At 37.9% G+C, this 23,592-nt stretch overlaps 1 protein-coding gene across 1 annotated transcript in view; it reads left to right on the top strand.

Annotated features, from left to right (window-relative positions):
- The window catches only part of LOC138315145 (uncharacterized protein F13E9.13, mitochondrial-like), a 37,255-nt gene extending 15,324 nt beyond the window's left edge, over nt 1–21,931 (top strand). Inside the window, exons 5-6 of the mRNA XM_069255932.1 lie at nt 16,827–16,954; nt 19,510–21,931. Coding sequence (XP_069112033.1) covers nt 16,827–16,954; nt 19,510–19,715 — 334 coding nt within the window. The 3' untranslated portion in view covers nt 19,716–21,931. The remainder of the gene's footprint in view (nt 1–16,826; nt 16,955–19,509) is intronic.
- Nucleotides 21,932–23,592: the final 1,661 nt, after the last annotated feature.

Raw genomic sequence — 23,592 nt, forward strand, 5'->3', positions numbered from 1 at the left:
AATGTCGTCTCGGCTCTAATGGGTACCTCAAAAACCAAGCCAAAATCACAAAATCTACGCTTGTGGTGGTAAACAGTACCCATAACTGTGTTCATCCACAATCTCCTTTGGAGGTGTCATGACCCGTACTTTGTAGAAACTCCATTTAAACATCGTGTAGCTCACTTACTTTAACCGTCACCGCCATGTTCATTTTTCTCTCGGAACGCTTCTCGAGTTTACACACAAGCACAACATTACATAATTTGCATAATGTAGTCACGATATGTAAAGTTGAGAGGAGTTTCTACAAAGTACGGGTCATGACACCTCCAAAGGAGATTGTGGATGAACACAGTTATGGGTACTGTTTACCACCACAAGCGTAGATTTTGTGATTTTGGCTTGGTTTTTGAGGTACCCATTAGAGCCGAGACGACATTTCGACCGGACAGGGAAATGTCTACCTAGCATATTTTTAGCAAATTTCCCGATTCATCAAGCCATAACTTCGTCAATACTTGGCCAATTTTGTTCATCAAGCACTCAATGGAAAGATAAATTATTTCTCTTTAAGGTAAGATATCCGTCAATGTTGTATAGAACCCATTTATTAAAATAATCACGGTTTTAAGAAAATAGGTTCGTTTTTCTCGACCGCCGAGTTCATACCCTTGATACTATAATATATATATGTATACTATATTGGTTAAATTTTTTCGTGCCAGGTCCCTGTGTTCTTTCCCAAAAGAGTTTACTTTGAATCGTTTATCCAGTATGCTGCTATGTTGCTGTGCAATGTAACTCCACTTTTATGGACCTAACAAGCACAAATGTCATGTGACGCTTATTTCACATAACTTCTTATTTTCCTTTTTAAATTTCAAAGTAAGTATATACATAAGTATGGGATAAGGGCCTTGCTTATAAAAGGAACCATCACAGAGGGCATGTTAATGTCTTTCCTGGAATTCTTGTCAGTATTAGTCCTACCATTGTTGTACAGGAAAGCTTTCTGGACCATACGTCATAGAAAATTGATCGAAAATTGTTTAAAAAAGATGGAGTCTTTCATTAAATGATTCAGTTTATTCTATGGTTATAACAATGAGAATAATTAATTTCACTTAAGCTGGCCAGCCTTCCATATCACCACTTGGTGGGGGACATTTGGCAGGCATGCATTATGGACAATTGACAGATTCAATTAAAGGGGCAGCAGGAGCCTGAGTTAATCCGTGTTAAAATCATTGCAGTTTCCTGTAGAAATAGCCACTCTGTACTGGACGACTAATCACGCTTTATTGAGCTCACTGGTGTCTTCATGTTTGTAAACATTTCAACGCTATGTCCGTTTCCTTTGAAATGATATTGTATTGATTTATAAATAAGGTTTTATTGTTCTATTAATTCATCTTTAAAGCAGTTTCTCTGAGTCTGATAGATTGTAAAATCTCTCGAACATTTTTTTTGTCATTGGAGTCCTTTGATCCTGTAAGAGGATTGTGCTGTCATCAGCGTTCGATGCTCTGCTGATACGGTGCTAAAGAACTCTGAGGGATTTTCTTGAATAATCACTCTGGTGATTACATCATTTCCATGGCTTCCTGGCCTAACCATGGTTGCTATGGCGATAGAGACCAGGGATGGCTCTGGTCCAGTGAGTGATCACTGATATTGCCTCCTATGTGTGTAGCCAAGTTATCATTGATGTGCCCATCTGATCACTGATTGGCTAATAACATGAACTCATCTGATCATGTGATGGTTGAGTGATCTACCATATTTGGTCTAAAGATAAATAAATTAGTTCACTAAAATCCTCAGTATTGATTTTCCTCTCAAATGTTTTGACATATTGTCCAATTAAGATTTTTATTCCTCTTATTAATTGATTAAGGTTTCATGGTACCGTATACAGTGATTTTTCTCCTTATATAACTGGGGTCGGTAAACGACCTCTTTCCCAATGCTAAACCCCCCCTATATTTTTAGGTCATCTGACCGAAGGTCAGGATGACCTATTGTCATCGTGTTTCGTCCGTCGTCGTGCGCCGTGCGCCGTCCGCCGTCCGCCGTCCGCCGTCCGCCGTGCGTCGTGCGTAAACTATTTATACAAAAGCCTACTCCTCCTAAACCCTTGAGTGAATTACATCCATATTTGGTGTGAAACATCCTTGGGGAAGGACAATCATATTTTATATAAATGAGCCTGGTTCGATCCCTTGGGGCTGAGGGGTGGGGCCCCAAAAGGGCAAATTTTCTTAATTTTAGCTTTAAAATCCTACTCCTCCTTCATCCTTGGATGGATTTCATCCATATTTGGTGTGAAACATCATTGGGGATGGACAATCATATTTTATATAAATGAGCCTGGTCCGACCCCTAGGGGCTGAGGGGTGGGGCCCCAAAAGGGCAAATTTTCTTAATTTAAGCTTTAAAATTCTACTCCTCTTTCATCCTTGGATGGATTTCATCCATATTTGGTGTGAAATATCATTGGGGAAGGACATTCATATTTTATATAAATGAGCCTGGTCCGACCCCTAGGGGCTGAGGGATGGGGCCCAAAAAAGGGCAAATTTTCTTAATTTTAGCTTTAAAATCCTACTCCTTCTTCATCCTTGAATGGATTTCATCTATATTTGGTGTAAAACATCGTTGGGGAAGGACAATCATATTTTATATAAACGAGCCTGGTCCGACCCCTAGGGGCAGAGGGGCGGGGCTCCAAAAGAGGAAATTTTCTTTATTTAAGCTTTAAAATCCTACTCCTCCTTCATCCTTGGATGGATTTCATCCATATTTGGTGTGAAACATCATTGGGGATGGACAATCATATTTTATATAAATGAGCCTGGTCCGACCCCTAGGGGCTGAGGGGTGGGGCCCCAAAAGGGCAAATTTTCTGAATTTAAGCTTTAAAATCCTACTCCTCTTTCATCCTTGGATGGATATCATCCATATTTGGTGTGAAACATCATTGGGGAAGGACAATAATATTTTATATAAATGAGCCTGGTCCGAACCCTAGGGGCAGAGGGGTGGGGCCCCTAAAGGGCAAATTTTCTTAATTTTAGCTTTAAAATCCTACTTCTCCTTCATCCTTGGATGGATTTCATCCATATTTGGTGTGAAACATCGTTGGGGAAGGACAATCATATTTTATATAAATGAGCCTGGTGACCCCTAGGGGTAGAGGGGCGGGGCTTCAAAAGAGGAAATTTTCTTAATTTAAGCTTTAAAATCCTACTCCTCCTTCATCCTTGAATGGATTTCATCCATATTTGGTGTAAAATATCATTGGGGAAGGACAATAATATTTTATATAAATGAGCCTGGTCCGAACCCTAGGGGCAGAGGGGTGGGGCCCCTAAAGGGCAAATTTTCTTAATTTTAGCTTTAAAATCCTACTTCTCCTTCATCCTTGGATGGATTTCATCCATATTTGGTGTGAAACATCGTTGGGGAAGGACAATCATATTTTATATAAATGAGCCTGGTGACCCCTAGGGGCAGAGGGGCGGGGCTTCAAAAGAGGAAATTTTCTTAATTTAAGCTTTAAAATCCTACTCCTCCTTCATCCTTGAATGGATTTCATCCATATTTGGTGTGAAACATCATTGGGGAAGGACAATCATATTTTATATAAATGAGCCTGGTCCGACTCCTAGGGGCAGAGGGGCGGGGCTCCAAAAGGGGAAATTTTCTTAATTTAAGCTTTAAAATCCTACTCCTCCTTCATCCTTGAATGGATTTCATCCATATTTGGTGTGAAACATCATTGGGGAAGGACAATCATATTTTATATAAATGAAATAGATCCGACCACTATGGGCAGAGGGGCGGGGCTCCAAAAGGTCAAATTTTCTTAATTTAAGCTAGATCCTACTCCTCCTTCATCCTTGGATGGATTTCATCCATATTTGGTGTGAAACATCATTGGGGAAGGACAATCATATTTTATATAAATGAGCCTGGTCCGACCCCTAGGGGCAGAGGGACGGGGCCTAAAAAGGGGAAATTTTCTTAATTTAAGCTTTAAAATCCTACTAGTCCTTCATCCTTGGATGGATTTCATCCATATTTGGTGTGAAACAAACTTTGGGAAGGACAATCATATTTTATATATATGAGTCTGGTCCGACCCCTAGGGGCTGAGGTGTGGGGCCCCAAAAGGGCAAATTTTCTTAATGTTAGCTGGCCCACTTCCTGTTTTCAGATTTCGGTCTCCAATCTCAATGAAAATTGGTCTATAGGGGTTTAAATTAATGCCGAACAACATGCAAACATTTTCATTAAGACTTAGGTTTTCCAAGATGGCCGCTGGCCCACTTCCTGTTTTCAGGTTTCAGTCTCCGATCTCAAGGAAAATTGGTCTATAGGGGTTTTAATTGATTCTGAAGGGGAACTTTAGGTGAGGACAATCATATTTTATAAAGGACCGAGCTAAGACCCATGGGGATAGTATGGCTGATGTCCAAAATGGAAGCTTTGCTGAAATTTGGCTTTAAAATTCGTAAATGGGTTACAACCATATATGGATGAAGGGCTACCAAGTTTGTTCAACGAATGACATTTACCTATTTCAGAAACTTACATATTCAACTAAGGAGTTCTTGTATTGTTTATATTAATCGTTAACCAATACTTTATACTGTGACTTTGTTGTTTTGTGCAATGAGTCAGATGACCGTTAAGGCCCATGGGCCTCTTGTTTTCTCTGTAAAAAACTGTTTAACATTTCTTGTTCTCTAAAATGTATGTATTTGTAAGAGATTGCCAGCCAGGCGATATTGTCTATTATTACCAATTTTTTACTTATTTTTCGAAAAAATGAGGGTAGCTAGCAGAGACTTTTGCATGATTATTCATGAAAATACATATTCCAGGCAGCAATAGCAATTATGATGAACTCCTTGCTTAATTGTACGTCATAGGGACAATCATAAAATGCTACATTAAAGTTTTAAGTCTCCCTTTATTTAAGAAAATAGCAGAGTAATAGCCTAATCCTTTTCCATACGCCAGGGGTTACTGTCACTAACATAATATCTACATGTACCCCTGCACTATTTCATAATTAACTTATCGCCAGCTGTCAATCAAACCGCATTGTTTATTCCGACATTGAATAGAAACATGTGTGTTTGGGGGTAGAGGCGTAGCTATATTACACCTGGCAATCGGTCAATGAAACTGCAGGCAACAGAAGACACAGGTAATTAGATCATTTAACGTACATCAAAGGAATTGTATAATGTGGTTCACTGTACATATGTGTTGGTTTGAAGTTGGGTGTCACTTTCTCTGTAATCTTGAAAGGAAGTCTATGCAGGACTCAGTTTTGAGGTCACCTGAGACGAAGTCTCCAGTGACCTAATCTAATTTTGCAAAGACCTTTCATGGCCAAAGGTCAATCAAAATTGTGAATTATATGGTCCCCTAGGGACCCGAGGGTTGGGGCCAAAAGGGGTCAATTAGGCTAAAACTTCAACAATCTTCTTCTAAAATTCCGGAAATAGTGGAATCAAATACTCTTGATAGATGGAATCACGTGGGGAGGGGGTCAAGTTTACTATAGTTTATTTAGGTAAAACACATTTTTGAGCATTATTTGGTCATTTGTAAAAGAAAATGAATCAAAATTATCAGTATGAAATGGTCATTGAATCATATTAACAGGGGTGGGGCTAAAATGGGTCAAATAGGATAGGCTTAAACTTCAAAAACCTTCATCTAAAATTCTGGAAATGGTAGAATCAAATACTCTTCACAGATGAAAAGGTCTTAAGGTCCTTTACAATAATTATGAATTATATATGAACCTGGAGTCTCATGTTTGTCCCTCGGGAGGGGTCAAGTTTACTATAGTTTTTATAAGGAAAACACATTTTTGAACATTATTTGGTCATTTGTAATAGAAAATGAGTCAAATGTTGTCAGAATTATCAGTATGATATGGCCATTGAATCCTATTAACAAATTTTCCATGACTGACCCCCAGGGGCCTGAGGAGTGGGTCCAAAAGGGGTTTCTTTTAATTCATAAATGCTTTTTAAAGATTTGAACCGACTTTGCAATATTCTTTGTGTATCAACACTCAGATGACCATCAAGGCCTCTTGGGCCTCATGTTTTCTTCTGAACTGCGTCCAATTTTACTATGAGATATTAGTCCATGGGTGGATATCACGTCGGTGGTAGTAACCCCTGGAGTATTGAGGATGTAGCCAAAAATGATTTCTGCAAGCCTGTGATTGGTCAGTTTGTTTCTTCTGAAGTGGATCCAATGTTACTATGAGATAGTCCAAGAGTGGATAGTCAGTGATAGTAACCCATGGAGTATTGAGGATGTAGCTTAAAAGGATTTTTTCACTTTTTAATTACATTCCTTCATTGGTGTTTTTATAGACAATCAATTAAATTGTATCTTTCAGGTTAACTGCCAGTATATATTATACAATGAACTACCAAGGTTGTTTAAATAAATAACCTTGACCTTTATTCAAGGTCACAGGGGGCAAATAGACTAAAATCCTTAAATGACTTCAAGCTCTGGTATATTTTTAGGTCATCTGACCCGAAGGGTCAGGAAGATCTATTGTCATCATGCATCGTCCGTCATTGTGCGCCGTCCGCAGTCTGCAGTGCGAAACTTTTTCATTCAAACGAAAGGCCCCGGGTACTGATATTTGGCCTGTAGCATGCTGGGATGAAGGGCTACCAAGTTTGTTCAATTGAATGACCTTGACCTTCATTCAAGGTCACAGTGGTCAAAAAGGCTAAAATCTTCAAACGAATCCTTATCAAGAACCAAATGGCCCAGGGTACTCATATTGGGTCTGTGGCATGCTGGGATGAAGGGCTGTCAAGTTTGTTCAAATTAATGACCTTGACCTTCATTCAAGGTCCCAGGGGTCAAATAGGCTGAAATATTTTAAACAACTTCATGTGAATAACTAAGAGGCCTAGAGACCTGATATTGGGTCTGTGGCATGCTAGAATGAATGGCTACCAAATTTGTTCAAATAAATGACATTGACTTTCATTCAAGGTCACAGGGGTCAAATAGGCTAAAATCTTTAAATGACTTCATGTGAATAAGTAAGTAGCCTAGAGACCTGATATTGGGCCTGTGACATGCAGAGATGAATGGCTACCAAGTTTGTTCAAATGAAGGACAATGACCTTCATTCAAGGTCACAGGGGTCAAATAGGGTAAAATATTTAAACAACCTCTTGTGAATAACTAAGAGGCCTAGAGATCTGATATTGGGTCTGTGGCATGCTAGAATGAATGGCTACCAAGTTTGTTCAAATGAAGGACCTTGACCTTTAGTCAAGGTAACAGGGGTCAAAAAGGCTAAAATCTTTAAACGATTTCTTCTCAAGAACCAAAAGGCCCAGGATACTCATATTAGGTCTGCGGCATGCTTTGATGAAGGGCTACCAAGTTTGTTCAAATAAATTATCTTGACCTTCATTCAGGTCAAATAGGCTAAAATCTTTTAAACGACTTCGTGTGAATAACTTTAAGGCCTATAGAGACCTGATATTGAGCCTGTAACATGAATGACTACCTTGAGACTAGATATTGGATTTGCAGCATGGTGGGGATCGAGGGACCTTCATTCATGGTCTAATTCATTAAATATATCAGGACCTGGACTTCTTCTAATAAAAGAGGTTTTTTATTGCCTTAACTGTGTGCCACTACTTTATTCTTTGAGATGTTGTGTTGTGTCAATAGTCAGATGACCGTTAAGGCCCATCGGCCTCTTGTTCCCAATTACAATGAAAAATTCCCAAATCAAACTGCTGTGACAAAAATGGCTGTCCTGATAAAAGATTATTTTGTTGATACAATACAGGTCCATGTAAAAACAGCATGTTACATCAAATAACACAGTTTTACAATATTTTATTACCTATAACATCATGTTCAGTAATGGGTAACTTTTCCTAAAACCCCTCTTTTTGCGATTAAAAATTCTCAATTTGTGTCCAAAATGTTTTTCCCAAAATACCCTGAAAAATCACTGATATATTGATGGTCAATTTGTGGGAAGGCTTTTATTAGGTCATCTGACCGAAGGTCAGGATGACCTATTGTCATCGCGTTTCGTCCGTCGTCGTGCGCCGTCCGCCGTGCGCCGTGCGCCGTCCGCCGTGCACCGTGCGTCGTGCGTAAGACTATTTATACAAAAGCCTACTCCTCCTTCATTCTTTGATGGATTTCATCCATATTTGGTTTGAAACATCATTGGGGAAGGACAATCATATTTTATATAAATGAGCCTGGTCCGACCCCTAGGGGCTGAGAGGTGGGGCACCAAAAGGGCAAATTTTCTTATTTTAAGCTTTAAAATCCTACTCCTCCTTCATCCTTGGATGGATTTCATCCATATTTGGTCTGAAACTTTATTAGGGAAGGACAATCATATTTAATATAAATGAGCTCGGTCGGACCCCTAGGGTCAGAGGGGCAGGGCCTCAAAAGGGCAAATTTTTCTTAATTTTAGCTTTAAAATCCTACTCCTCCTTCATCCTTGGATGGATTTCATCCATATTTGGTGTGAAACTTCATTAGGGAAGGAAAATCATATTTTATATAAATGAGCCTGGTCCGACCCCTGGGGTCAGAGGGGCGGGGCCCCAAAAGGGCAAAATTTCTTAATTTTAGCTTTAAAATCCTACTCCTCCTTCATCCTTGGATGAATTTCATCCATATTTGGTTTGAAACATCATTGGGGAAGGACAATCATATTTTATATAAATGAGCCTGGTCCGACCCCTAGGGGCTGAGGGGTGGGGCTCCAAAAGGGCAAATTTTCTTATTTTAGCTTTAAATTCCTACTCCTCCTTCCTCCTTGGATGGATTTCATCCATATTTGGTGTGAAACTTCATTAGGGAAGGCCAATCATATTTTATATAAATGAGCCTGGTGTGACCCCCTAGGGGCTGAGAGGTGGGGCACCAAAAGGGCAAATTTTCTTAACTTTAGTTTTAAAATCCTACTCCTCCTTCATCCTTGGATGGATTTCATCCATATTTGGTGTAAAACATCATTAGGGAAGGACAATCATATTTTATATAAATGAGCCTGGTCCGACCCCTAGGGTCAGAGGGGCGGGGCCCCAAAAGGGCAAATTTTCTTAATTTTAGCTTTAAAATCCTACTCCTCCTTCATCCTTGGATGGACTTCATCCATATTTGGTTTGAAACATCATTGGGGAAGGAAAATCATATTTTATATAAATGAGCCTGGTCCGACCCCTAGGGGCTGAGGGGTGGGGCCCCAAAAGGGCAAATTTTCTTATTTTAGCTTTAAATTCCTACTCCTCCTTCATCCTTTGATGGATTTCATTCATATTTAGTGTGAAACATCATTAGGTAAGGATATTCATATTTTATATATTTGAGATAGGTCTGACCCCTAGGGGCTGAGGGATGGGGCCCCAAAAGAGCAAATTATCTTATTTTAAGCTTTAAGATTCTACTCCTCCTTCATCCTTGGATGGATTTCATTTATATTTAGTGTGAAACATCATTGGGCAAGGACAATCATATTTTATATAAATGAGCCTGGTCCGACCCCTAGGGGCTGAGGGATGGGGCCCCAAAAGGGCAAACTTTCTTATTTTAAGCTTTAAAATCCTACTCCTCCTTCATCCTTGGATGGATTTCATTTATATTTGGTGTTAAACATCATTGGGGAAGGCCAATCATATTTTATATAAATGAGCCTGGTCCGACCCCTAGGGGCTGAGGGGTGGGGCCCCAAAAGGGCAAATTTTCTTAATTTTAGCTGGCCCACTCCTGTTTTCAGGTTTCACTCTCTGATCTCAATGAAAATTGGTCTATAGGGGTTTTAATTGATGCCGAACAACGTGCAAACATTTTCGTAAAGATCATTGTATTCCAAGATGGCCGCTGGCCCACTTCCTGTTTTAAAGGGGTTTTAATTGATTCAGAAGGGGGAACTTTAGGTGAGGAGAATCATATTTTATGAAGGACCAGGCTAAGACCCATGGGGATAGTACGGCGGAGGTCCAAACTGGGAGCTTAGCTGAAATTTGGCTTTAAAATCTGTCTCCTTATATTAATCCTTGAATGGGTTACAACCATATATGGATGAAGGGCAACCAAGTTTGTTCAACAAATGACATTTACCTATTTCAGAAACTTACATATTCAACTAAGGAGTTCCTTGTATTATTTATATTAATTGTTAACCACTACTTTATACTGTGACTTTGTTGTTTTGTGCCATGAGTCAGATGACCGTAAAGGCCCATGGGCCTCTTGTTTATTTTTTATATTTTAATTAGCCAAATAACAAGAATATTATAATCTACACTTATCACTATGTCGAATGATTGGTAATAACAATTTGATAAATTTAATTTTATCAAAAGCATGAAAATATTTTACCCATGGAACAACCAGCTACATGATGGTCAGTATATCAAGGGTGCTATGCCTTTCTCAGTAACATATTTGAATAAAGTTTTCCTTAAAGCATAACTTCAAATGACAATTAACAAGATAAACTTCAAAATAAGTTTATGGAGATAAATTTTCAAATAACAGAAATAGAATTGTAATACTTTTCAGTATGTGACAGTATGATATTGTTTAGTGTAGATAAACCTTTGTGACTTTTCTTTTATTTCAAAATTTGATAAAAAGTTGGTTTAGAATGTCTACCAACTACTACATGGTGTAACACAGTGACGTGTACACATAAACTATCCACCTGTTAAAGGGACAATTCGGTCTAAAATAAATTAAAATTTGCACATATTTCGGAAAAAACCCAGTTCTAATAGAAATTAGATAAGTTGGTTTTACTGTGATATGCCAGAAAAGCCCATTGTAGCGAAATGTAGGTGAAATGTTCAAACTCGCTTTCTGTCCCCCATTACACATAGTGGTAATACAATTATACAGTACTGATCCATTAAAATAACATCAGAGGATTTTTGTAATACTGATTTTCATTAAATTATCATATCCTTTATATGACTTCCCTGGCACTATGGACATATTTTCTGACATCCTAAGAAGTGTTAAATGAAAATAGGAGTGGTGATGTATGAGATGCACGAGGGCTTATTTGATTGAATATGGTAAAGGATTGGTTATAGTTTATGTAGTGTGTCCTTTACAACTAATATGGTATTGATTTTTCATCAGCCATTTTTACCACGCTCATTATACGTCTTTTGTTTTACTAAGACTTCACACAAACTGCCTGACACCATTGTGTTAATCTTAAAAAATATTGATTGCGCTGTGATGAGAACAAATTTTTATTATCTTTCTTGAGCATCGTTCACTAATTATAATCTGATGTTTTTGTTTGTTCGTTTGAGATAACGATTAAGGTGTTTGTGTACATGGTGTTGTCGTTTTTGTGGCTATTACCACTTGACATTTACATCACAGATTATTGATTTCAGTATAAAAATGTTAGAATTCGCAAACAGTCCTTAGAAATGCGGCTTTAGATCTTATTTGCTGTTAAGGTGGGATACCACATGCAGTACATTGTATCTTGGATGTTAGAATTCTCAAACTGTTGAGATGAAGTTGTTACTTACTTAACAGTCCTTGGTAGCAAATTGTCTGAAGTCAATGTTCATGGTAGCAAATGTTCTGACATCCGTTTCCTTGGTGGCAAATATTCTAAAGTCAGTGTCCTTGGTGGCAAATATTTGAAAGTCAGTGTCCGTGGTGGCAGTACTGACGTCAGTGTCCTTGGTGGCAGTACTGACGTCAGTGGCCTTGGTGGCAGTACTGAAGTCAGTGGCCTTGGTGGCAAATGTTCTGAGGTCAGTATCCTTGGTGACAGATCTACTGACCTCCGTATCCTTGTTTGCAAATCTTCTGATGTCAGTGTTCATGGTGGCAAATATTCTAAAGTCAGTGTCCTTGGTGGCAAATATTCCAACGTCAGTGTCCTTGGTGGCAGCACTGACGTGTCCGGAATGGGCGGAGCTTACTTGGGATTCTTCTTTATTGTTAAAAAGGGGGAATCTAGCATCATATACTGCTGCTCTAGTACGATACGAAAAGTTACGCCGAAAATACTGTCCAAGGTCGTCGATTTTATTCTCCAAAGATTGGACTTGATGATGCATAGCCGTTATGCCTAGAGTGTTAAGCAGTGCTTCTTTAAACAGGGCATTGTCCATTAACTGGGTTACTACTTCCTTCACTAGCACAGGGTCTCGTAGCTCAATGATAGCCTGGACGCCTTTTTTTCACTTTACCCGTCAGTTCAATAGACCACAAATTGACGTCCATGTTGTTTGACCACTGGAAGTCAAATATTCTAATGTCAGTGTCCTTGCTGGCAGTACTGATTTCAGTGTCCTTGGTGGCAAATGTTCTGAAGTCAGTATCCTTGGTGGCAAATGATTTGACATCTGTGTTCATTGTGGCAAATGTTCTGAAGTCAGTATCCTTGGTGGCAAATGATCTGAAGTCAGTGATCATGGTGGCAAATGGTCTGAAGTCAGTGTCCTTGGTGGCAAATGTTCTGAAGTTGTTCTGACATCAGTGTCCTTTGTGGCAAATCTTCTGAAATTAATGGCCTTCGTGGCAAATGTTTTGAAGTCAGTGTCCTTGGTGGCAGTACTGACGTCAGTGGCCTTGGTGGCAAATGTTCTGAAGTCAGTGTCCTTGATGGCAAATATTCTGACGTCAGAGTCTTGGTGGCAGCACTGGCGTCAGTTGCCTCGGTGGCAAATGTTTTGAAGTCAGTGTCCTTGTTGGCAGTACTGACGTCAGTGGCCTTGGTGGCAAATGTTTTGAAGTCAGTGTCCTTGGTGGCTGTACTGACATAAGTGGCCTTGGTGGCAAATGTTCTCAAGTCAGTATCCTTGGTGGCAAATATTCTGAAGTCAATTTTCATGGTGGCAGTTCTGACGTCTGTAACCTTGGTGGCAAATGTTCTGACATCAGTGTCCTTGGTGGCTAATGTTCTGACATCAGTGTCCTTGGTGGCAAATATTCTGACATCAGTGTCCTTGGTTGCAAATGTTCTGAAGTCAGTGTCCTTGGTTGCAAATGTTCTGAAGTCAGTGTCCTTGGTGGCAAATGTTTTTAAGTCAGTGTCCTTGGTGGCAAATGTTCTGACATCAGTGTCCTTGGTGGCAAATATTCTGAAGTCAGTGTCCTTGGTGGCAAATGTTCTGAAGTCAGTGTCCTTGGTGGCAGCACTGACGTCAGTGGTCTTGGTGGCAAATGTTTTTAAGTCAGTGTCCTTGGTGGCAAATGTTCTGACATCAGTGTCCTTGGTGGCAAATATTCTGAAGTCAGTGTCCTTGGTGGCAAATGTTCTGAAGTCAGTGGTCTTGGTGGCAAATGTTTTTAAGTCAGTGTCCTTGGTGGCAAATGTTCTGACGTCAGTGTCCTTGGTGGCAAATGTTTTGAAGTCAGTGTCCTTGGTTGCAAATGTTCTGAAGTCAGTGTCTTTGGGGGCAAATGTTCTGACATCAGTGTCCTTGGTGGCAAATATTCTGAAGTCAATGTCCTTGGTGGCAAATATTCTGAAGTCAGTGTCCTTGGTGGCAAATGTTTTGAAGTCAGTGTCCTTGATGGCAGCACTGACGTCAGTGGTCTTGGTGGCAAATGTTTTTAAGTCAGTGTCCTTGGTGGCAAATGTTCTGACATCAGTGTCCTTGGTGGCAAATATTCTGAAGTCAGTGTCCTTGGTGGCAAATGTTTTGAAGTCAGTGTCCTTGGTGGCAAATGTTTTGAAGTCAGTGTCCTTGGTGGCAAATATTCTGACGTCAGTGTGCTTGGTTGCAAATGTTCTGAAGTCAGTGTCTTTGGGGGCAAATGTTCTGACATCAGTGTCCTTGGTGGCAAATATTCTGAAGTCAGTGTCCTTGGTGGCAAATATTCTGAAGTCAGTGTCCTTGGTGGCAAATGTTTTGAAGTCAGTGTCCTTGATGGCAGCACTGACGTCAGTGGTCTTGGTGGCAAATGTTTTTAAGTCAGTGTCCTTGGTGGCAAATGTTCTGACATCAGTGTCCTTGGTGGCAAATATTCTGAAGTCAGTGTCCTTGGTGGCAAATGTTCTGAAGTCAGTGGTCTTGGTGGCAAATGTTTTTAAGTCAGTGTCCTTGGTGGCAAATGTTCTGACGTCAGTGTCCTTGGTGGCAAATGTTTTGAAGTCAGTGTCCTTGGTTGCAAATGTTCTGAAGTCAGTGTCCTTGGTGGCAAATATTCTGAAGTCAATGTCCTTGGTGGCAAATGTTCTGGAGTCAGTGTCCTTGGTGGCAAATGTTTTGAAGTCAGTGTCCTTGGTGGCAAATGTTCTGGAGTCAGTGTCCTTGGGGGCAAATGTTCTGACGTCAGTGTTGATGGTAACAAATGTACGGATGTCAGTGTCCTTGTTGGCAGTTCTGACGTCATTGTCCTTGGTTGCAAATTTCTGAAGTCAGTGTCCTTGGTGACAAATATTCTGACGTCAGAGTCTTGGTGGCAGTACTGATGTCAGTGGCCCTGGTGGCAAATGTTTTGAAGTCAGTGTCCTTGGGCGCGAATGTTCTGAAGTAATTGTCCTTGGTGGCAAATGTTCTGACATCAGTGTCCTTGGTGGCAAATGTTATGAAGTCAGTATCATTGTGGCAAATGATCTCAGTGTTCATGATGGCACTGTGTTAACTAAACTTTTTAATCTTTAAACCACCTACATATCTGTTTTATCATACAAATCTTACTGTGGATAGCTTTTAAGGTTCAAAGGTCAAAGGTCTAGGTCACAGTCGCTAAAATTAAAAACAAATGGTTTCTCTAACAACACGTTCATTGAGCTGTTGGTCATTCAAATTTTAAACAAATCATGGTGACCTTTCTTGCTGTAAGTGCTTATTTGGGATTTCTTTTCGGGTCCAAAGGTCACTTTTATTATAGATAAAATATTTGGTTCTGTGCAATTTTTATCCCCCGCGAACCGCGTTTGCGAGGGATATTGTTTTGGGCTCCGTCCGTCCATCCAAGATTCCTTTCCGGACTTTAACTTAAAAACCGTTCAACACAGCTCCTTGAAACTTTCTGTATACATCAGACAAGTGCCCTAGTTGTGCCTCTTGCTACTCGCGGACGTGCCCTGTTTGGTGATTTTCTGTTCCCAAGGAAACGTAGTCAAAAATACCTAATAACTGGTGTGTTTTTTTATTCCGGGCTATAAGTCAAAAACCGTTCAACGCAGCTCCTTGAAACTTTCTGTATACATCAGAAAATTCCCCTAGTTGTGCCTTTTGCAGACTTTCCATTTAAAAAAAAAACCTGTTACCATCAAAACTTCGTCAAAAATACCAAATTACTGTTTCCGGGCTATAACTCCAAAACGGTTCAATGCAGCTCCATAAAACCTTTTGTATTATCAGGTTACTGTTTCTTTTTGTTACCTGCTGGTAATACACCCACTTTGGTGGGATTTCTGTGTTCTATAAACAAATCTGTGTTCATTTAAGGACATGTTTTGCTTTGCTTTAGAGGAAACCTGGAGTACCTGGAGGTCTAGTGGTTGAATTGTAGGACTCTTTAAGCGCTTGCTACTGGTTATTCTATTTAATACTTATGCCATATTGAAAATTTTCTTGAAATAGCGTATTGAATGTGATTTATCTGTAAATGAACTGTGATGTTTCTAATTCATGAATACAATAGTGCTTCATCCAGCAGAACACTCCAGACCATATATTTGGGTGGATGATAATATTGTTGAATGTTTTTGGTAAATGTTTAACATGCTCCTGGACTGTGTATAGACCGGATATCTTCCAAACTATTACTTACCCACAACATATTTCGTTTTAAAGTAACTGGTGACACAAGGATACTACAGCTCGGGATGCTTAATATCATATTATTGGCTACGGTTGTCTGTTTGAGTGTTCGAGTCTTCATATTTTATAAGTGTAGATTCAGGGTTGAATTGTCACTCTAATCATGTTTGTTTACCTTTCAATCTCAACTTCACCTAGTCAGTGATTTCTGTGTTTCTCCATTCTACCTGTCCATCTTTGTTTCTCAGCTGATTTAAGAGATCATTTGTGAGGTCTTTTCTCCGATAATTGGTCTCTCAAGTATTTCTTTTAGAGTTTTTCGCAGGTTTCTACCTGTTTCAAAAAATATATCCTTAGAATGTAAAATATCATTACGTATCTGATAACCATACTCTAACAAGGGGCCAGAGGGGCAGGGCCAAAAAGATCAAAATGGGTCAAATTTACTATAGTTTATATAGGGAAAACACATTTATGAGCATTATTTGCTAAATTTCCATAGGAAATATATCAGATGTAATGTTCAAATACTCTTGATACATATTAACCTCGTTACTTACTGACTTTAAGAGCCGGATGGGCCAATATATATTATATGTCTTTGGTGACTCAGGTGACCGTAAAGACTCATGGGCCTCCTATATTCAATATCTTATTGCCAGGGCAGTTCCTTACTAGAGATTCTAATTAATCTCTGATAAATACAGTTTTTGTGTGTTGATGCTCAAGGGATTTTCATTATGCTTGGATTAAAAACAACTGTGGTCCTTTTTTGTCACTGCAAATGGAACTTTAGATTAAATCAGAATTTGGATAAAGACGAGCCTCTTTGTTATGTAATGAGTTCCTCTGATTATGCGTAGTCATTGTAAGACAAAGATAACCTATCATTTTACTGTCTAATGGTGTCTGCTTATCTGTTCTAATGAAAACCGCAAGATTTATCAAGAAATATAAATCAAAGCCTTGTTCAATCACATCCTATCAGATATGAATTCGTCTAATTTTGAGATAAACAGACGCCATTTTTTCCAGTTCCCATGCAATTACTGCAGATGTGAGTATCAAAGAGACATCTAAAGCCGCAGAGTTTTTCCTTAGCGACGGGGTGATTATTACAGGAGGCGCCACTGGACAGGAAGCTGATGTCACGGAGATGAAAGGTGAGGACTTAATATTCCATTATCTGACTGGACCTAAGGGGATAATTAGGGAGTTCGTTAGGGTAGCTCATTTGTTTGATTTAAAATATCAATTTTTGTATCTAAAGAAATCCATTGAAGTCTCTAATATTGTGGTATCGACATCTAAGGTTGTTGGTTAACAGAGATTTACCTTGTCACAGAAACTCAAGTATCTGGTACTAGGTATGTCTGTCTTATGTCTGTTTCTTTTCAAACATTATTCAGTGAGATAACACTACTAGTATACTGGCAGTTTTACGTGATAGGGACGAGTGAACAACTATAGATATTTGGCAGTAACTTTCAGTGTGTTGCCACTCTACTGTCTCTGGGTGTCCTTCTCCACCTCTTGGCTGTTTGGTCCAGTGAGATAGAGATATAATTATATGATCATACTGATATCATATACCTTATCAGCGTGAGGACCCAGATATCACCAGAGGACCCGAGGACAGATAAGGGGGGTAACATAACTCGACGGCTGATTAGGGTCGTTAAATCTACCTTGTAAATCGTGACTTTTAACTGTGTGATGTCACCTTTGATTGGGTGTAATATCACTTTCGTTGATGAGATGTGATGTCACCTTTGATTGGGTGTGATATCACTTTCAAAGGGATGTGCTATCACTTTTGAGGCGGTGCGATATATATTTCAAGGGAAAGGATGTCAATTTCAAGATAATGCAGAATATGATCACTTTTTCCGAGGGTATACGATATCGCTTTAGAGATTTTGTGATATTTCCCGCGAGAGCAGGTGTAACATCACCAGAGATATATCAACTTGTGGATTTTTGAGATTTATAGGATATACATAACGAGTGATAACAGTTGCAAACATGTGTTAAAGAAGAACACATGCAAGTATAAAGTTATATAAAAACTTTAAGCACTAGTGCGATGCCAATGACTAGAAATTTTACAGCCAGACTAGTGCCAATTGTAATGAAATAATCCGATTGGACTAGTGGCCCCCCCATTCGAATGCTACATTTACAAGAGTGTGTTGCATTTCTCAACACATTTTGAGTGCATTCTTTATGCAATTATTTCAGTTCGGATGCATCATTTTGTGAGAATTTGTGTTCACAGAAGCATCCAGACTGCAATTTGGGTAAAGCATTGTAAACTGATCATGACTGAATTTGCTGAAGCAAACAGCTGTATAGGTTGACTAGTAAAAAGGGTTTCCAAATGACTAGCAGCGAAAAAATTACCGTCACAGACTGTGATAAGGAGGATATGTCCTGCTGAATACGTATATGTTTGACAGTATGATTCAGTGAAATTGCACTGTATAAACACTGTAAATGGATAATACAAACACTTGGTAGATACAAGGATTCAGTTATCTAGTTAGTCATCAACATTATCACTATCCCCTTGTGAGAAACTAGTCTGTCATTGGCAAATTGGATGCATTCACTTTTTTCATCGAATGAAGATGATATTTCATTGTTATCAAAAGCCTTTTAGGTACTTTTTATGTCCCGTTCACATTTATCATTTCTGATCAATACTATCTTTTGTTAATCATCTTTCTTTTGACAACGTGTTGGGTTCATAGCAAAAGTTTTTTTTTCTGAATGAAGATGACCTTTACACATCCACTATATGGATGACTAAATACTAGGATGATTACGATCATTAATATCCTCCCTAATGAATGGTATCTTAATCGCCTGTCACTGTAGATATATCAGTATAACCACTTAGTATGATTCACTATTGTATGGTGATCAATTTTTTTAAATTTATCGATTTTTCCTCATTAGTATATTAGGTTATGATAGCAACTGAACATTAGTTTTAGCCAGAGGAACTACCATCTATTCCCACTTCTGTAGTCTGCTGGGCTCCATATTGCTGTTAACATGGATATTTATGGGAAGTAATTTATGCTAGCGATGCTTATTTCTCCAGTGTGAATATTATCCAACTTTTGTCTAATTTTTAAATATTTTAGCCTACCAACGTTAGATTATGGGTTACTCAAACCGTCATTCGTCTGTGGTCCGTACATTCATCTGTTCTACCATCTGTCCCTCTGCATTGTTTTTGTCTCTCAGAAAGGTTCTTCCTTAAATTTCATTTGTACCGGTAGGTTCCCCTTGGTACCTAATTATGGATATTGCATTTTGGTACCAATCTGAAATCAAGATGGTAGATAGACAGCTGTCTTTGATTTTGACAGTTGAAGTTTTTTTATATGTTTCCCATGAAGCCTAGTTATGCATACTGCAATTTGGGATTGATCTGAATAGCATGAAGGCTAGCATCATTGACTTTAACGAATGAAGTTTGTTATCGCTATTTCTCAGAAAGTACTGGGGAGATTTTTCTTAACTCCATATTACTTTTTCCAAAAATATTCAAGGGTTTCTTGAAATTTTGAAATTGTGCTATCGGCTCTGACAAACATGAATCAGACAACATCGTGTTGATCTTGTTGTTTTTTTGCGTTGGGACATACTGAGAGTATCATTCATTTAGTGTTTCACCGTTAATCATACATATTGGTATTATTGACAGATGTAGCAGAGGCGATCAGTATCCCTGTTTTGATTGGCTCGGGAGTCACCAAGGACAACTTAAAAATGTACTCCTCAGCCAATGGACTGATTGTTGGATCTCATTTCAAAAAAGACGGACACTGGGAAAAGGAAATTGATCCCTGGAGGGTAGAGGCCTTCATGGAGGAGGTACGGAAACTCCGAGAATCAGATACTTACAAATGATCAGAAGGATGCCAAAATTATCATTTGTGAGAATGTCTTTGATGTTTTGTGTATGTACTAATTGAAAGTGTAAGCATTGATTACCAAACATCGGAGCATCTCATTGGATCACAGAAGCTAAGCTAGAACAGTTTTTTGATTTACCCCTTAGTAAGATTTTGGAAAAATTTATGCTTCAAAAGTCATTCTAGATGCTGCATTTATAGAAACATAAGTAGTATTAAACAGTTACCAGTAATTCTCTGTAATGAACTTTCCCAGCATTGAAAAATATATTGCCATGAAAAAAGTTAATGAAAAATATTTTTGTAATGCTGTGTAACTTATAACTATCGTACACCACTTTATATTGTGAGATACTAATTTTCGATTAATTTTGCGAGAGAGCTAGAACGTGAATCTAAATACAGTAAACGTGCATTCAAAGACAGTGCGAAAACTACTAAAATAGAACGTTCACAATATTCCATGAATACACAATCGTCAGTAAGTGGCATTGATCACAGATTTATGTATTCGCAAATATGATGAAGATAATAAAGACGCAAAAAGATGTGGTTTACAGTATACTGTAAATGTTTTTCATTTTTAATCCTGCATTCGGCCTATAAGTGCCGATGGTGCTTTTTCCTCCTTGTGCATTGACAAACTAAATGTGTTTAATCTTAAGTGGGATTTACTATCAAATCTGACTAAAGATTGATAATATGTGAATATAAATACTAGTATTCGCACATATATATTTTATACAAATGCATTGTAGATATATTTCAATGTCATCCAGTATATTCATAACAAAAATGTAGTATTAAAAGAAAACAAAATAGATATTATAAGTGAGAGAATTAGAGTGAAAGAGATGTTTCTTTTGTATTTGTTTTTGTATACTGTAAAAAAAGGTTGATAAAAATGTGTTTCAAGTGAAAAAAAATTGAATGGGACCAAATTAGACTTTTCACAATGTTTTGCACAACACAAGCCTTAAATCCATATTTGGAAGAGATATACATTATAAGAACTTTATTATATTTGTATATTCAGTCTTCATTTAGTTCAGATTTAAATTCAAGGTACTTTACTAGAAGCCAGAAATATGACTATTTACACAAATGTTTACGTATAAATGCAAATCCTCATTAACAAGTTTAAATGTATTGCATACATGTTGATATCCTTTATATTGATATTGATTGATATGGTGCTAAATTTTATTATTATCTTTTTTTATTCTAGTCCCCCGATTTACATGCATGTATGGTTGTCCATTGATGATTTTTGACCCTTTTTACACCAGTGGTTAATTTTACCAGAAACATATATACATAGAGATTGGCAACTTCGCCATTTTTACGATAAGCAGATAGTACCTCTGTATGTCCCTAGTGGCTTTCAGATAAACTCTTAAATAGTTAAATACAGCAGAATAACTTTGATATGTTATAAAATTTAAGTAATTTTTAGATGGTTTGAGTACGATTTTGGAAAGAAAAAATAATATTTTAACTTATATATTAAAAAAACAAAATGCACTTCCGATTTTGAATGCCTGATTTTCGAAATACCAGGTAAAATTGGTCATTTTCATACTTTCGAAAATCATTTTAAATAACATCAATTGGGAAAACTGATCACATCAAACCATGATATAATGTTTAATCTTTGTGTTGATGCAAAAATATCATGTTTAAAGAATACACTTAAAAGTAGTTAGCCAAAGGGAAAATGCCTATAAACTTGAGGTCCCTCTGCCTGTAAACATAGACAAAGAAGGAGTTTCAAATCTCTATATGTATATATGTTTCTGATTATACAGACATATTTTTACTGTATTGTTGCTTTTATTTGCAGAGGATTAGATTTTGCTATATCCCCAGTCAAGTTTATTTACACAAACTGAAATCTCTCCTCTAATCCAATAGACAGAAAGTATTCTTTCCCAACTAACGTGTAATACTGTAGCTTATTTTTCATGTTTTATTTTTAATTTGCTTAAATTGATTAAAATTTGCTTCTTTTTCATTTTTATTTAAACCTGATAAATTCATTATGATGAATTAATATGTACAATCTGTGTATGGTTCTACTGCCAAATCTTTTTCTTTGTAATCATTAATTCTTTGAAGATTCATGTAGAAAAGACACCTTTAATAAAAAGACATGTATATTTATCAGACGAATGTATTGATGTGCCAGAGTAAATAAACTGTTGATATTGACGCCAGTATTGAAGTGTGTTTATATGGCCTCCTCTGATATCAGGAGACGTCCGATAGATTTCATCCCTGACTGGCGTCAGTCCCTTGTGTTATAAGTAACCTCCAGACTCGGAGATGATCCGGACAGCTCCGTTGATCCCTACAAACAATCAGTTCTGTAGGGAAGGGTTTTAATATCTTTAAAAGTTTCCACTGTCACGTCTAAATATTTTGATTAATGACGGAGTAGTTTGTTTTGTTAGCTGTGAAGTAAAGGATGTCAATCCGCGAGAGAAACAGTTTAGCAAAGATGACATTTAATTCATCATGCTTCACTTCTGGTCGATCTTCTTGTGAGTCAGGGAAATTGGGTTCAAATCCCTTGATCCGTCCCGGGTTAGGATTCTCACATGATCAATTTGCTGCGTATGGAATATTTTCTGATTCCATAAGACATCTTATGAATCCCTTTTCTGTATGATCCTCGTCATTGTAAATGTCTGCGGATTACTTGTTTAGAAGATAATGTATTTTGTATTTAAGACAAAAGAGATGAGACGTCACACTTTTCAGAACATGAAAATATTACAAAGTATCTCAATAGCGAGAACATTCCCCTTATCTTTGCTGGGTGTCGTCCTCTAACTAGTCACGCCAGGTTACTGCAGACTGGTTGAAATTTGTATGAGCGAAATCATGTACTAATCGGCAAAAACATCATGTTCCCCATACAGTATGATGTCAATCTGAAATTTTACTTTGTGCCTCATGAAATGCCTCGTGGACCGTTTTCGCATTTCAATTCTCAGATGATTCATAATGTGGACTGAGTCGAAGCATAGGACGCTTTCACTTCAGAAGCATATATTCATATGATTCTATTTGCCCTTTATATTTTCAGGAGTACAAACCTATGATTAGTATAGTTTGTTTTTGGTAAGCCGCTGTATTTGGATTATAATTTTCATTTTAAATGTCGTATCGGTTATTTTTTCATCTGTTGTCTATAAAGAAAATAGGTTCAGTATTTTAATCTAGGTTTTGATATTACGAACTAAAATGTAAATACCAACGTAAAATAGAATCTCAATCTGAACTCGGTGTCAGTATAATCAGAGTAACACAAATAAAATGTAGATATACATTTGACCACCTCTGCTTCTTGTTAATTACACAAAATTAACACAGCTTTAGCATTAAAAAATCAAACTGTTTCAACTGTCTTCTGCAACAATAGTTACTCTACTCAGTGTATGTATAGAATGTGGAGGTTAGCTCCAATTGGTTCTCGACATCACTGATGAGTTCTACACAGACAAAATAACTATTAGTACAAACACAGGTATCTTCTGACAGACAGACACATTCGGTACTATTCAAATACTGTAAGCCAACTTTTTCGCAGCTATTAAATTTCGCGATTTCCATTTAAAACCAGTTCGTGAAGATTAATATTCGCGGAATTACCATTGAATGATAATTCCTATCAATATAGATGATGTAAATATTAATTCGCGGAGATAAACTTTCTGGATTCTGGAATTTACTTGGATCGCGAAGTTCACGAAAGTAAAGGGCATTGTTGGTCTTAATTGATCATACTTGATTCACCTTGTATGGATGTGTAACGAGTATTTCACACAAATAAATATACTATCTGGCAAATAATTAAAAATCGGATA

This window comes from Argopecten irradians, chromosome 2 (genome assembly GCF_041381155.1).
Source record: "Argopecten irradians isolate NY chromosome 2, Ai_NY, whole genome shotgun sequence".
NCBI lineage: Eukaryota > Metazoa > Mollusca > Bivalvia > Pectinida > Pectinidae > Argopecten > Argopecten irradians.